General features: G+C 44.9%; 1 protein-coding gene across 1 annotated transcript in view; it reads left to right on the forward strand.

Moving 5' to 3' along the window:
• The window catches only part of cdon (cell adhesion associated, oncogene regulated), a 34,143-nt gene that overhangs the window by 8,261 nt on the left and 10,502 nt on the right, over window positions 1-15,380 (forward strand). Inside the window, exons 2-9 of the mRNA XM_068713902.1 lie at window positions 5,211-5,349; window positions 7,379-7,657; window positions 8,170-8,316; window positions 8,673-8,816; window positions 8,913-9,203; window positions 9,292-9,561; window positions 12,898-13,172; window positions 13,689-13,863. Coding sequence (XP_068570003.1) covers window positions 5,277-5,349; window positions 7,379-7,657; window positions 8,170-8,316; window positions 8,673-8,816; window positions 8,913-9,203; window positions 9,292-9,561; window positions 12,898-13,172; window positions 13,689-13,863 — 1,654 coding nt within the window. The 5' untranslated portion in view covers window positions 5,211-5,276. The remainder of the gene's footprint in view (window positions 1-5,210; window positions 5,350-7,378; window positions 7,658-8,169; window positions 8,317-8,672; window positions 8,817-8,912; window positions 9,204-9,291; window positions 9,562-12,897; window positions 13,173-13,688; window positions 13,864-15,380) is intronic.

Here is a 15,380-nt window from a genome sequence, read left to right on the forward strand (position 1 = left end):
TTTTCGAGGCCTTTGGCAAGTGATCATTCTTTCCCTCCCCTGCATTAACGTATTTTCCCATCATCTCTCTAATCAAGGCTGATATTGAGGAATGTGAATCTGTGGCCTCCTCTGCTTCGGTGCCACGGCTGCACAATCCCAGCTCCCCTCTCGCCTGGCGTGATGAATCAGACTCTTGGCACATGTTGGAGATCAGTGCTGCCTGCGGGCAAGACGGCCTTCTTGTGCATTCCTCCTTTCCATCAGAATTACCTTTTCGTCTGAGCAGACGTTCCCCTGTGGGCTGAAAGGCCTGTGAAATCAGCCGGAAGGGCCCAGAGAGCTCCGACAATGGGGAATGGTTGTTAGTTACATGCGCTTTGCAAAAGGTCTCGAGGTGGCCTTGTATGGTGGCGATACCCGGGGATCTGTTTCCAGTGTCCGAGGCCGCTATTGAGTTTCGCCCCTGTGGTTAATCCCGCTGTTCAGGACCTTGGGAAACAACCGTACCTCCCCACCCTCCTGTCCCTCCCCCTCACATATTCCCAGGAAAAACAAGGCATCGCAGAACAATCTCCAATTAAGATGGGTCTTACATACTGTACCATTCAGTCCCCACTCTCTCTCCCCTCTGTCTCAGTCTTTCTACCTCCCTCCCTTTCTCTCCCCTCTCAGCCCTCTGTTTGTGTCCTCGGCCAACAAGCCTCGGGGCAGAATTAGCGCTGTCTCCCAGGTCCCGGCCCTGGCACTTTGGGAGGGTTGGGCTTTGGTGAACGGAGATGTTGGGGGGGGGGGTGAAGGGGAGGGGTGGGTGTGTGTCCTTGGTAAACAGGGCATTGTGGGATGTGACTGTCTGATCCCCGGGGGCCTCTCCTTTCATTCCACCTCTCTTCTGATCCCACACCACGGCCATGTTGTCAGGGCTGTGGCGTCTCCAGGTTCTGGGACCCGCTTGGCCCTGCTGTTACCCTGCACCTCCCGGACCGCTGGTACTCCATCCTCCTGCAGACACGCACAGCAAGACAGCACTGTCTGAAAAGCACACTGTCCATGAAGATGTATCTCATTTGTCTTCTGCAGTCGCACTCAGTTTAGTGGACTTATTGAGGAGACTTGCTTTAACTTTCTGCTGGATGTCAGGATCAGACAATGACAGTCTAAACCCTTTGAATGTCATTTTCTCATTCTTAAACAACAAGGACCCTCTTCTCTTCCCTCCTAATTCCCTTATTTGATTCCAAATCATGTCTCTCTTTCTCTCGTCTTCTTTAGCTCACTCTCCTTCTCTTAGTCTGTCTTAGTCTTTAATCAGACAGAGTTAGGCCATACCAGAGGCCCAGTGTTTCCACTCATTAGTTTCCTCTGTGGCCCCGGGCTGCCTCAGTGGGCTCCCCCAGACCAACAGAAGAAGCCCATAATGGTCTCCTAGAGTCTCTTCTCTCGGGAGACTCTTCCCGAGTTTTTGGGCCGAGCTGAATGTAGTTAGGCTGAATCATCAATCAGTTTTGGCAGACGTGGATGCGAGCGCAGCCATTATCTGTAAGTCTATCTCTGAGCCAAATAAAGAGGGAGGAGAAATGAGTCGGGGCTTGGCAACTTTTCACCTCCCAGAGAATGTTTCACCTCTTTTTACCCCCGTCTCCTTTTACCCCCTTCCCGGAGAGCTGTTCTGTCTATTTTCTCTCGTATGCTCCCCCCCCCCCCCCCCCTGTATTGCCTCTCATCTTCTTGTTTTGAATGTATCTCCCTACTCTGTGAGTGTGTGTGTGTGTGTGTGTGTCTTTCTCTGCCTCTTTCTCTTTCTGTGTGTCCGTCTCCCTCTTTCTCTGTCTGTGGAGCTGAGGAATGTGTGCGCTGCAGATCTTCTGTCCGTGAGATGTGGGGCGAGTGCAGACAGGTTTGGGGTATAGCATGTGAATCAGCCTCAGCGCACAGGTCAGATTAGACCATCATACCAGAAAAGAATTGCTCCTTCTCAGACACCGCGCTGCTCCCTCAGCCTGAACGTCTTAATTTGTAACTCTTCGTTCAGTTCATTACAATTCTCTTGTTTTTGGAGATAAACCTTTCTGATGTATTGGATATATAAGCCACTCTTTCTGGAGCAGCCAGGATTGCTCCCTGTTATCCAATCAGCGTCGGAGCTGCTTGATGATGTGTGCCGTTGACTTTTATTCAACTGTGCAGTCTTGTGAAGCGGAGAGGCCGGGCCCCTACCTCAGTCAGCAGCACCAGTTGTGACCTGTTCTTCCCTCCAGGTCTTTGATGCTCCGCTGCGTTGCTTTTGTCCCTGTTTACCCAATATGACAGGGATATGGGCTAGCCCCACATGCGGGCAGATGGGGCTTTAAGTAGTTCCTGCAGAGTGGAGGCCAGAAAGAAGTGCAGGTGCTAACCCCCCCTACACACACACACACACACACACACACACACACACACACACACTCAAACCCCTTTCCCTTCCCCGAGGGCAGCCTGTCAGTGTGTTTATTTTCTCCAGTGTCATCACCAGGGATTCCTCTTGTCCTACCAGGGGGTATATGGCGTTTGAGTTTTGTATTTCTTCCAAGATGGATAAGTAAAGGTCCTGCCTCTCAACAGTACATCTCTACTATGAATTTCTGTGGAAGGGAGCGTGAAAGCTAAACTACAAAAAATATAGAAAGCTAGGTTACAACAACTAAAAGAGGGACAAAAGCTGCCTAAGAAGACTGCTGCTGTTTTTTCTCACTTTCACACACTTAAGCCAGGTGTCAGTCAAACATTTCCCAAACAGACATGGGTCAACCCCCACACCCAAAAAAAAAGGAACTTTTCCACTTGAACCCACTGACACTAACCTCATTTCTTTTCATAAACTGTCCCTGTGTCTGTATATCAGCTTTCAACAGTGCAGAGTCTGTTTGTATGCTGGATGTCTCTTCAATTTATAGCTTTCGATCCCGCCTTGAGAATGGCAATGCATCTACAATATAAGTGCAAAAACAGTAGGGTAAGAAAAGATCAGATTTAGGATAGGAGGAAATTTTTTCTTCTCATTTAACTAGTGTAGTCTGGAGTTTTGAGAAGGGAGCAGAGAGGGAGTGGGCTGGCCGCAGATCAACACCGGACCAGAGGAGACGACTCTCAGGCCGATCAGACTTCATTTGACAGAGACTTCCCGTCTGTCAAAGGGCCGCTCCAGCTTTTCTCTGGGCGTCTGCTCAGGAGGAAGCGGGACTTGCCTTTCCATGCATAAGGTGCTGCCAGCATCGGGACGACTCTGTGATGAGGGACACAAGATATCCTCACGGTGTCTGTCTCCACTGAGGCGGCTTGATGGGGGCGGATGTCAGCGGAAAGCCAAACTGATAAGAAGCAGGAATGATGCCCCTGTGTTTCCTCGTTGAGCCAGATTGGTGGGCCAGATAAGCAGCTGTATGTGTGTTTACACAAGGGCACCCAGTCAGGACTTTGGTGCCCAACTGCTACGCCCACTGGGAGGAAGTAACTGGTTAAAGTAAGAAGAGATAGAAAGGTGGATGAAAGAGAGAGGGAGTTGCAGAGTCAGCTCCGGTTTCTCATCATACCTTGTGCCAAGGTGCATGCGCTTGGCTGTGCATTTTATGTAGCGCTGTTGTTGTTATTGTAATTATATATCATTATTCCGGCAGAGGGAGAAAGATAGTTTCCACCGATTGACATGGGGGCAGTGTGCAGGGCCTGTTGCAACTCGTGGGATGGAGAAACGCTACCCTGCAAGATGTGGGTTTGATCTGCTCGAATGAGCGTGCTCATATCAAACTGGAGCCTGAAATGCAGAGCGTACGGCACATAATGTATTATTTTCAATCCTAAACTCAAAATTACAGATTGTTCATTGTTGTTGAGAAGGCATGATTGTTGCCAGTTTTTAATGTTTCTTTTTAGCACTCTTCCACCTGTTTTGTTTTGGCTGTTTGGTAATGTGTGTAAAAACAGAAAGAGCTGGAGGTGACCTCTGGGGGCTGGTCCAGGGCCACCAGACACCCGCTGGTCCACCCTCTCTCTTTGCTCCCTGACCTTTGACCTCAGGGTGAGCAGGGGGCGTGAGCCAGGAGCTGGGAGAGTTTATTATTTCCTGCCTCAGAGAGAGAGAGAGAGAGAGAGAGAGAGAGAGAGAGAGAGAGAGAGAGAGAGAGAGAGAATCTGTGTCTCATTGGTGAGGTCATAGAGGAACAAACAATCCATAGAAAATGTTTATGATAGATGAATAAGTGTTCACGCCATTTAGCAAGCAGAAGCTTTGCTTTACCGCTTTACTGCTTCATAATTTGATCCGTTTCTTGACAGAAAAGGATAATCGTTCATTGCAGCCCTATTCAAAACGGTTACCTACTGGTGTTTCCGAGCCGTACTGCAGCCTTGACAGGAGGCTAAACAAATTGACCTGCTTGAGCGTCGAGCAGATGAAACAATGTTTATGTTACAGAATGAAGGTTGGAGACCTGTTCAGCTTCACCGATCCCCCCCAGACATCATCCTTTTAATTTGACCCAACCCTTCAGCCCAGGTCGGCCCTTCCGCTATACGTCTGCGAGCCACCGAAGCGCCAGTGTGAATATCACAGCTGGACAGCCATTGTTCCTCCGGCCTCAGGCTCAAACCCTGGTAACCAACCAGGAACCTGGGATCAAAGCTTGCCCGGATTACTCTTAGAAAAAGGAGGAGGAGGTGCCGCTGTCGGAGGGGGTCGGGTTGAAAAGGATAGAGGAATGCTCCTAATTACGTGCCCTCCAGTGTGTCTGGACCTGCACTTCAGGCTACAGTGAACCTATGAGGAAGCAACACAGTGTGACAAGAGAGTGATATTAAGAGTGAGGCGACAGTCTCTCCACGGCCACTCCATTAGCGGGAGATCTCAGCGGCCCAGTGGGAGAGAGAGGCAGGGGGGCAAAGAGACTGGACATTCCAGCCTCCGTGGAGACACTGATGTGGGTGAGAACAGGGGTCAGAGGAGAGGGTGGGAGGTGGAGATCAAGGAGTGTGTAAAGAGGATGTGTCGTGAAGATTAGAAGGATTGTCGTACAGGATTCATTTGGAACCTAATAGATCCCCCCCCCCCCCCTGCTCAGATCCACCTCTGAAATCCTCCTCCAGCTTGTTATGTCGTTTATTTCTGTCTCACCTCTTCTTTTGTTCATGCCGATGCTGTCACGTTTTCATGCAGAGCTCTGGTTTGATGTGTTTCTCCTCTCTTCTATGTGTTGCAGGTTTGCTGAACAGACGAGGGCGTGCGCGTTGGGCAACACGGCTGCTGGCAGGGGTCAAAGTGCACCATGGACAGTGGCCTAAGGGTCCTCCTGTCCACTGTGCTGTGTCTCAGCCAGTCCCTGCTTATCGGCTGCTCGTGTAAGTTGGTGTTCCTACTTTCAGCTTAATATGGATGGATGTGGTGTGATCCCCTTTCAAAAAAAGGATCGCTCATACTACAAACCATTATGATTATAGTAACAATGGAGCAAATGATTATGTAATGTAAGGTGTCCCTCGTAGTGATGACAGCATAAAGATCACCAACTCTTCATGTCTTAGCAGCTTTCATGCATGTTTTTAGCAGCAACAAGGGAGTTGTTTTTTAGCAAAACGGAGGGTAAATATTGGACTTGCATTCATCAAGTGGTCATAAACACGACTCTGTCTGCTGGAAGTGTTAGGGTTGTGTTTTTTTTAAGTTTCCTGCTCCAATGTGGCCAAAAATAAAATGATTGCAGCTTTAAAGTGGTCATTTTGATCCTCTTTTTGTTTCAAAACATATCGGGTTAGACGCATAATCTCTTTGTAGTGTCACACAAAGAAAGAAATATGCATACGCATTCTTTTTGCCAGATTTATGAAGCCACATTTATGCCTGATTCTCTTTTGTAACGCACATAAACAAGCCTTCTTTCCACACAGTACAAATGCATGTAGAAATACTCTGTATATCGATACTTGTGCCTAGAGCTGGGCGACATGGCCTTAATCTTCTATCACGATATTGGTAATTTCATATCTCGATACCAATGTTCATCTCGATAGAGCATGTTTTCTGGTAATTCAATAATGAAATAAATAGTCTATATAAAATCACATAGTAAAGCCTATTTTTCTTAACTCCTGTGTGAAGTACTTGACAAATGAAAAGTATTTTAAAAGTAATGAAGAGTATTTTCTCATTTAATTAAGAACTTAATTGCAAAATGCAAGTTCATAACAGTTTCAAGTGAAATTAGAGAAAAAAGAAGTCTCATTGAACTGAGTGATACTGTTAATTGTGATGTAAAAACAAAACCTGATCTTCAAATCATTCCCTTAAAATAATTCTTATTATTAATTCTTATTAACAATTATTATCAATTTAGATGGCGTAATTGTGGATCTCAATATATGATTTTCTCGCAATATGATTCCATTAAAAGACGATAAATTATCATATTGAATTATCCCCCAGCCCTACCTGTGCCTGTCAATGACAAAATACAGCAAAGACCTTCAACTTCACTGTGTTGCATCAGTGAGGTTCTCCAATAGCTGTCATTACGCACAGCTGTGGCTGTTTGTATCGTGCATACCACTAATTCATCGCGTGTATGCAGACCATCAATGCAGGAAATTCTCAATCATCATCATTATTCAACATCAGAAGGATATTTCGCTGTTGATGTTGTAAGACTTTACAAAGTGCTTCACAATTCAGGATCAAATGAAAAGATCACTTGCAGGGGTTCATCATAAATAATTAGAAGTTAAGTTTATAAATGCACCATGCACCTGGAAATGTAAAGCGGAATCATTGAAACTGTCATACAACCTTAAAACAATGTTACTCGTCCCTTAACTTCAATGTCCTCCTTCATTTCACCCGCACCTGTATCTCGGCTAAAACCATAGTCTGCGTGAAGTGCGCACATTCTCACTCCACATCCTTTCTTTATAAATACCAGTTAATGTGTAAGGAAAGGACATACTATTGTTTTTTGTGCATTCATACATCTGGCCTCTGGTGTTAGGGTAGGTCTATTCTGTTGTACACTAGAATGTTAAAGAAGCAGATAGCATGATAACCATCACAGCAGGCAAAACAAGAGCAGGCGCCTCCTGAAAGTCAAACCGAATCACTAAAAAGGATGAAGACCTCAGCTTTAGCCGCATGGTTTTCACTGACAATAGATATTTTAGACTTATTATGGCAAAAGCAACACAACAATAAGAGTCAGTTCTTTCTAGATACATTCATTTTTGTAAAACCCATCTACAAAATACTCCATGGCTACATGTACAGATACTTGCACCTTCATCGTACTGTTCATGGTGGGAAAAACAAATCTGCATATGTTAATTTAGGGTAACCAAGCACCTATAATAAAATGACTGACTGAAAGTTTTGTCTCCTCACCAGCTCAATATCCCTCTTTCCGCTCTGAGCCTGCCTCCTTGGTTCAGGGTCAAGGCTCTGTTGCTCGTCTGCTCTGCTTAGTGAGTCCTCCATCAGCGGCGGTTTCCTGGCGCTTCAGAGGCCGTCCCCTGGACCAGGACACCCTGCCTGGCGTGGAGATCCACGAGGGCTCCCTCACCATCCCCTCCCTTAAGCCCAACCACGTGGGCGTCTATCAGTGTGTGGCACGCTTAGCCAATGGGCCGGCTATCGCAAGCCGCCACGCGCGTGTGGCCATAGCAGGTACGGATACAGAGAATTAGCCTTCTGTGCATACTTCTACTCACTTCAAAGCAGAGGGGAAGAAAAAAAGAGGAAGTTGCCTTGAGAAAAGGGAAGGCCATTTTGTGAGTGTTGAACACTTAGAAAGAATGCCTGTCCTCGGCTGCCTGCTGCTGAGTGGCTGAGGGGAAGGAAGCTGTAGGAGTTTTTACTCGGGCACCCTTCCAAATGCCTCTTGACCGGTATCCTTAATGAGCCTTGGGCTTTCCTGTGTAGTGTGTTATGTTCCTGCTGGGATGCTGCTTGCTGTTGGACACTACACTAAGGGGTTGACCCTGATCTGGAACTGTGTCAGACATGAATAGAATCGCTCACTGCAACAATAAACAAACCAAGTGATCCAACACAAACAGCTCATTCAAGTAGCCCTGTTCGCTTTCGTTCTTGACTGCGCTGGTTCATGTTAAATGTCCAATGTTCTGCACAGAAGGTGAGGTTAACTGAAGGCGTTCTCTTCTTCTCTGTCACTGCAGAAATATCAGAATATGAAGATGGCCGACGGCGGTCGTTGTCAGTGCAGGAAGGCAGCTCTGTTCTTATAGAGTGTCCTCTACCACACAGCGTCCCTCCAGCCCTTCCTAGACTAAGAGTACGAGGGGAGCGGATAGAAGTGTCAACAGGTTTGTTTTGTTCTTTTTTTAAAGTCATTTCTGGTTGTATTAGAAATGTTGAAAACCAAAGGGCAGGATTATTTTTGCATCCATGTAATTATCTTTTATGATTCATCAGGTTTTTTCTTCTTCATAGAATTTAGAAAAAAGACGTTATTTTTTTATCTATAAATTATTTCTTTATTGAATTTCTAGAAAATGTACTACTTTACTATTAATATCACCGTAAAAATCACATGTTCTGTGATTGAAGAAATCCTTTGTGACCCCCCCATTGTTCACCCGCTCATAATGAAGCGCTCACACTATACCTTGATATTGTTCTCTGTGCCATCACTTATGCTGTTGTGTCCTTCTCTTTTCAGATGACTATTTAGTGCTTCCGTCTGGAAACCTCCAGATTATCTCTGTTTCAGACCAGCACCAGGGCATGTACAAATGTGGTGCATTCAACCCTCTTACTGGGGAAACCGTCATGCAGTCTCATGGTACCAAGCTGTCAGTGAAACGTAAGGCTAATCACATATATTTAAGATTCAGAAGTTCTCCTATCTCAGCTGTGTGTTCTCTTATCATCTGCTAACGTGGTTCATTTGTTTGTTTAGATTCGGACTCTTCCCCCTCAGTGAGGATAGTCTACCCCACCGCCCCAAGGACTGTTTCTGTGCAGCAGTCACAGCCGCTGACGTTGGAGTGTATTGTGTCTGGTAGTCCTGCGCCAGCAGCCAAATGGTTTAAGAACGGTAAGGAGGTCACACCGGGGCCTTCTCACCAACGACAGCACAACAACCTGGCCTTTGTTGCGGTGGCGAGGAGTGATGAAGGGAGTTACGCCTGTGCTGCTGAGACCAAGCAGGGAACGGTGACCAGCGCTAACTATACTGTGAATGTTCTTGGTAAGAAAATCGCAAGAAAGGGTGTTGGCGGTGTGGGTGTTGTTTGCAGCAGACCCCATGGTGATGTTAATCTTCCTCTCCTCCACAGAGCCCATGTCAATCGCGGAGGGCCTGACCAACCAGCTCGTCGCTCATGGCTCCTCCACTCGTTTTACCTGCGTAGCGACAGGAAACCCTTCCCCAAACGTCACCTGGCTGTTCAATGCCAACCCCATCACCCCATCGCGCCGCTTCCAGATCTCTGGATCCTCACTTGTTATTACAGACGTGACACCACAGGATGAGGGCTTGTTTCAGTGTCTGCTGGACAACGGGATTGGCTCGGCACAGTCATCTGGAATCCTTACGACGCAATCAGGTATGTATCAGTCATCTTAAACTAATCTGTTGCTTGACTTTAATTTGGAGCTATCTCAACTCGGCTTTATTAGGGATTAATAAATCTTTTAACCCACTGAATGCCTCAAACCCACTCTGCAACAAATGACAACATGTCAAAGATTGTGTCAGTTTTTAGGGGGTTATGAGTTATTTCCATTGTTGATTAATCTGTCAAATTCTTTTTATTTTCTATAAAATTTGTCTATAAAATGTCGGAAAATAGTGAAGGATGCCTCACATCTTCTAATTGCCTGTTTCATCTGACAGAAACCCAAATATATGCAAATTACAATGATTTAAAACACAGAAAATCAAAAGAGAACCTCACATTTAATTTGCAGGAACCAGAGAATGTTTGGCTTTTTTGTTTGATAAATTAGTTTAACCATGATTTAAAAAAAAAGTCATTCAACCCTACCATTCCCAACATTACCCTAAACTGGATCCAGTTCCTCATTGCCACTGTTCGGTAAGGTCATGACTAACCCAACAACGTGAGTTTGTATGCTGACACTGGGGCCCTCGCAGAGAGTTTACAGATACAAAAGGGAGCCTTTTGAGAATTGCCAATTAATTGTAAAATTGTTTCAAAAAATTGTTTGGAAAGGGTTAAGGCATCACACCAGGCGGGATCTCTGTATGCCTGCACATACAGTATCTGCAGGGAGTCCTTGCTCTTTGAGTGTGAATGTGTGTGTGTCTCTGAGGGCTGGTAGGAGAGGCTTAGCCAAGGCCGCCCTCCTCCTGAGCCTTGAACTGAGCTTGAGCGTGAGAGTGAGCTTTGTGCACGCCGTCGGGGATAAGCCCCCGGACACTGGAATGTAAGGAGTAGCCGTGAAGGGTTATGACGAGGACCAGACCACCCAGCTGTCAACATCATACACAACTGCCTTTTATTTATTAACACATCACAACGCTCCCCCCTCCTCCTCCGCCTCCTCCTCCTCCTCCTCCACTCTCTCCCAAGCCTCTCCTCTTCTTGCTCCCCAGCCGCTCGCTCTGCACCAGGCCCCCGTTCTGGATCGGGCGGGTTGACTGCAAAACATTTGCTCCCCATGTACAGACTACAGGAAGAAGAATGAGAGTTAATATCTTTTGCTGCAGATGTATACAAAATATGAAACTGATAAGTTGCATACGCCCAGCAGAGGCGTACACTGCCTCCTCTGAGTTCAGTTTGCTTTTTAGGTACCAGGCGCCGGTGTTTATCTAATGCCCTTTGCATTCAAAGTAAACAATCTCATCAATGTGAGTAGTGTGTTATTATTAGTATCTCATCACAGAGAGCAATCTGAAAGATATTGGGTTTTCTGTTTGGCGTTGTTGTTTCCATCACCATGACGACCCCCCGCTTTCATCCGTTAAGTGGGATGCACCACAGGGGAGATGTGGCGTCCTTGTTCTTTCATTTGATTGGCTGTTTCCCCTCTGCTCCCACATGTCAAAGCCAGCAGCCCATCTACAGCCTCAAAAAGGTCTGAAATCACTATGTGATCACTTTAATGGTTGATAATCCATTAATATGTTTTGTTTTTTACATATTGTTTCTCATTGAATATTTGGGGGTTTTGGAAGGCTGGTCTGGCGAAATAAGCAATCTGAAGACTTTTTTTTTTTTTTTTTTTTTTTTACAATTTTCTGACGTTTGATCAACCTTAAGTTGTCAATGGAAATAATCATTAGTTGCAGCCCTAATCACACCTACCACACCAAGACAGAGCTATTGTGAGGTCCAGGCAGTCAGTTACAAATATAAAAAAAGTACATTCACTCGTCCTCCATCCAGCCGAGCTCTGTCCAAACTGAGGCTCTCGTCTCTGCTGGTAATCCTCCGTGATTTACTATCACATTTTCTCCCAGGTGTTCATCTCTAATGGACTGACCTTTTTCTGGGAAGGACCTGGCAGCGTATCTCTGTCCAGGTGCAGCAGCACTCACTCAAGATATCACTCCCCTCCATGAGGATGGTGAGGACGCCGTGGCCTTAATTGCCTCCTCCTGTATCAGTGTTTTGGAGGAGGAGGAGCCCTGGCTGTGGCTAAGCTATGAGTCAGAGTTGTGGTGAGGGCAGAGAGAGGGAACGCGCAGGAGAGTGCGTTGGACTGGCTGTAGTACTGGGGTCTGATTCTCTCCGGTATTTTAATGGTTGGTGTGTGGAATGTGTGGCAGCTGGCCACAGTCCCAGGATCAGGTCTACTGTTACCAGCTCTGGGCCTGTTTGTTTTACAAAGAGAACCGGCAGTGCCTCACACAAAACAGCCCAAAACTGGACCCTGCATTGTGCCATTGTGGCAAACCTCGCTGCTTTAACCTCCTTTCTCACTTGTTAAGGCGTCAATATTCAATTATGGTGCTCTTTGACCTCAGTGGTGTGGCTCACAGTGTTCTTGTTGGTTGTGGTCAGTGTCCTCCAAATGTCTGTGAAAAATTCCACCTGAGCTCTGCCAAACCGGTGTCGGCCATAATAAGGCTCCCAGCTTGCATGACCCAGGTGGACCACTGTGGCTCTGGCGAATATTTAATGAAAAAAACAAACAAAGCATGGTTATGTAGTGCTGCAGAGATTCCAGGTGTTTCTTGTTATTTTATGTAGATTAAAAGACATGTAGGGCCACCTGCGTTAGTCACTGACTGAGCAACTTTGTTGCCATGCTTCAGTTTTCATTACATGCTGCTTTCTCACCGTGAAGGTGAATATATTGTGGCACAATATATTTCATTTTAGAGCTGAAAAGAAATCAGAACCAGATTTGTTGCCAAATAGGTTTTTTCGTACAAGGAATCTGCCTTGTTCTAGAGCATAACAATAAACCTAGTAACAGAAAATAAAAGCTAAAAGCAAGTACTGGAACTGTCAAGAAACATAAATAACAAGTGACAAAACTTAAATAAAATAATAAAATATTTGTACAACATGAAGAGCTGCACAGTATTGTGCAGGAATGTGCAAAGGTTCACAGAATAATGTGTATATAAAATATGTGTAATTATGTACAAAGATGTGTGTTAATGTAACACTGACAGACGTTAATGATTGCAACATAACTCAATCTGATTGTATTTTCTTTGCATAATCCCAGAAATTAAATAGCTTTCCAAAAGTCTCAGCTGCTGCCTGAGAATGTTGACATTTCTTAAAAAAATGCTCTTGTCTTCTTTCAGAAATCTAAAATCTGTTTTTGTGAATATGTGGGAGTAACATTCTCCCACAAGGAGTTTTTTCACAGTTTTTATGCCAGCTTTGTTCAAAGTTTTGTGTATCAGACTAAACTCCTGTTATATTTTAATAATCCTTGATTTCTCTCCCTGACAGATCCACAGCTGGGCTCCACTGCTGGTGTGCCGCTGGAAGCTTCACCGTCGCTCCACCCCATGCAGAGCGACGAGGGCCACGAGCGCTTCCTTACCGAAGAAGAAGGCGACACGATCAACCTGCCGGCGGACAGGAGTAGCGGCCGTCCTACTCCAGAGGCGCCGATCATCATCAGTCCGCCTCAGACTCACAAGCCCGACATATACGACCTGGAGTGGAGGTCGGGCCGGGATGGAGGGAGTCCAATCAACGCCTATTTTGTCAAATACCGTAAGGTGAGCGGAAAAATACACGCTGCCATGTTTCACTTCTTTCTTGCTATTGTCTTGAAAACAGATTTTACTTTGACCACAAACATTCAACCTTTTCCTAAAGTGTTTTGCCTAAACCAACTGAGAATGGTCGAATGTAATTTGTTTATTAAATAAAGAGGGTAAGGCCAAGACCTTGACTGACTGAAAGGTTGGTTATTTCCTGTTTAAAATCTTGTATTTGCTTTAGTGAAAGGCTCACTCTAAAAAAACTATAAAACTGCCGCGATACAAGTTAAGACTTTGTTGGCAGCCGGACTCAGTTTTGCTGGAGTAGGAAATTGTGACATAATTCTCCCAGGGATTGCTTCTGAAGCCGTTCCCTGTCGTTATTTATGCTCTGAAAGAGACTGTGAAGGATTGTAGACCTGCAGATGATTTTGTTTTTCCCTCTGTGATTTTTAGTCATGTGTTTGTATTTGTCTCTGTGTGTGTGTGTGTGTGTGTGTGGTCTTCTGTCCGTATCTGTGTGTGCGTCAGGTCGATGAAATGGGAACAGTGGTGGGGAGCTGGCATACAGTTCGTGTCCCTGGCAGTGAGAAGACCCTGCGGCTGTCAGAGCTAGAGGCCTCCAGTCTCTACGAGGTGCTGATGGTTGCTCGAAGTTCAGCAGGCGAGGGCCAGCCAGCCATGCTCACCTTCCGTACCGGCAAGGGTCAGTCTAACCACGGGCTCTCAACAAAAAAAATAAACACTCAAACGCTGTTTGAACCAACTGTTAATAGCAATGTAACTTCAATGCCACTGTCTGTTAGGCTGTTAAGTGTTTCTTGTGGTAATTGTGGGAATAACTGACCACTGGACCCAACATCACCACTTTTCCAACACAGCTAAGATAGAAAGAGGAACATTTTCAGCTGCCTAAAACATCAACAGTAAATGTCAGGTTTTGGTGTCATTTCTTCTGAGTTTAAGAGCATCTGGTTGTGTCTGACCTCCAGATTTTGCACACATATTAAACAGACATTCAGGATGAAATTTAATAGAGGCGAAGCAGAAACTTGCATTTCATTCTTGAGCGATAGCAGTCTCATCAGAATAAAAAAACAATATGCAGAGCACATTGCCTTTTCGAGTTAGGGGTGTAAGAGAATATACTGTAGCTTTTGGGGTGATATTTGTGTTTCTACCTTCAGAGAAAACCATACAATCTCTGAGGAGAAAGCACAATGAAGTATTTTCAACAAAGCTAACTTTTGGCTCAAGCACCTGGCAAAATTAAAATGGTTTAGAGTTTCTGTGGACTGAGGAATGTTAATAACTGAAGTAGAAGCAGATGAGACAGGTTGAGGATAAGTGAATACACCAAAACATAAGATGATGACACTTTGTCACTAAATGACTGCTGAATGATTTAAAAATGTATTATACACAACCATACACTGTATCCGACGGTGGATTATTCCTTTAAATGAATACCTTCACCACCTTGTCCATTCGTAATCCTCAGTACAATCATAATGATCAGTATCATAATCATAATGAATGACTTCAAGAAAGTTTGTTGTGTTTTTGAGACAATTAGAAACAAGAACAACCGCAAATGTTCCAAAAATAATAATGTTATACCACAGCAGGGTTGACAATATGTCCCCTGGTCAGAAATATGTAAACTACTGCCAGAAACCACAGATATGATTGCATCCTAAGGGTGGTTCCTTTACAAAATGGTCTTGGACCAAGAAAATACCAACCAGTCCAAAACCAGACTCTTGTGTCCAGATTCAGAACGCACCAGAACAACGGCACCTCGCTAAGAAACATCTGACGTATCCCCAATAAGGTCATTTCTTTTGGTCTAAATGGCATTTATTCATTTAACTGTGTTTTATGTGTGCAATAATTAATCTAAATATAATGTTTTTATATAATATTTGCCTACAGTCAAATAAAAAAAAATCTAAATCAGCCTTTAAAAGCCACCAAATGTATGAAAATAAAAAACCTCAAATACACATAAACATGAAAACCTTAAATGTATAGAAGTAAAAACCTCAAATATCCAAAAGCAATAATGAGGACATGTTCTTGGTATTGTCAGTGATAGCTACGGCCATGTTTAGAAATGTATAAACTACAAAATGATTGTTCTTTACACAATGCTTCTGTTCCTGAAAAGTGTTGAACTGGATACGCATTCACATCGCACACTTGTCCGAGCCACAACACAGC

This window comes from Cebidichthys violaceus, unplaced genomic scaffold (genome assembly GCF_023349555.1).
Source record: "Cebidichthys violaceus isolate CVI_PGR_0920_01 unplaced genomic scaffold, fCebVio1.0.p SCAF_1, whole genome shotgun sequence".
Taxonomy (NCBI): Eukaryota; Metazoa; Chordata; class Actinopteri; order Perciformes; family Stichaeidae; genus Cebidichthys; species Cebidichthys violaceus.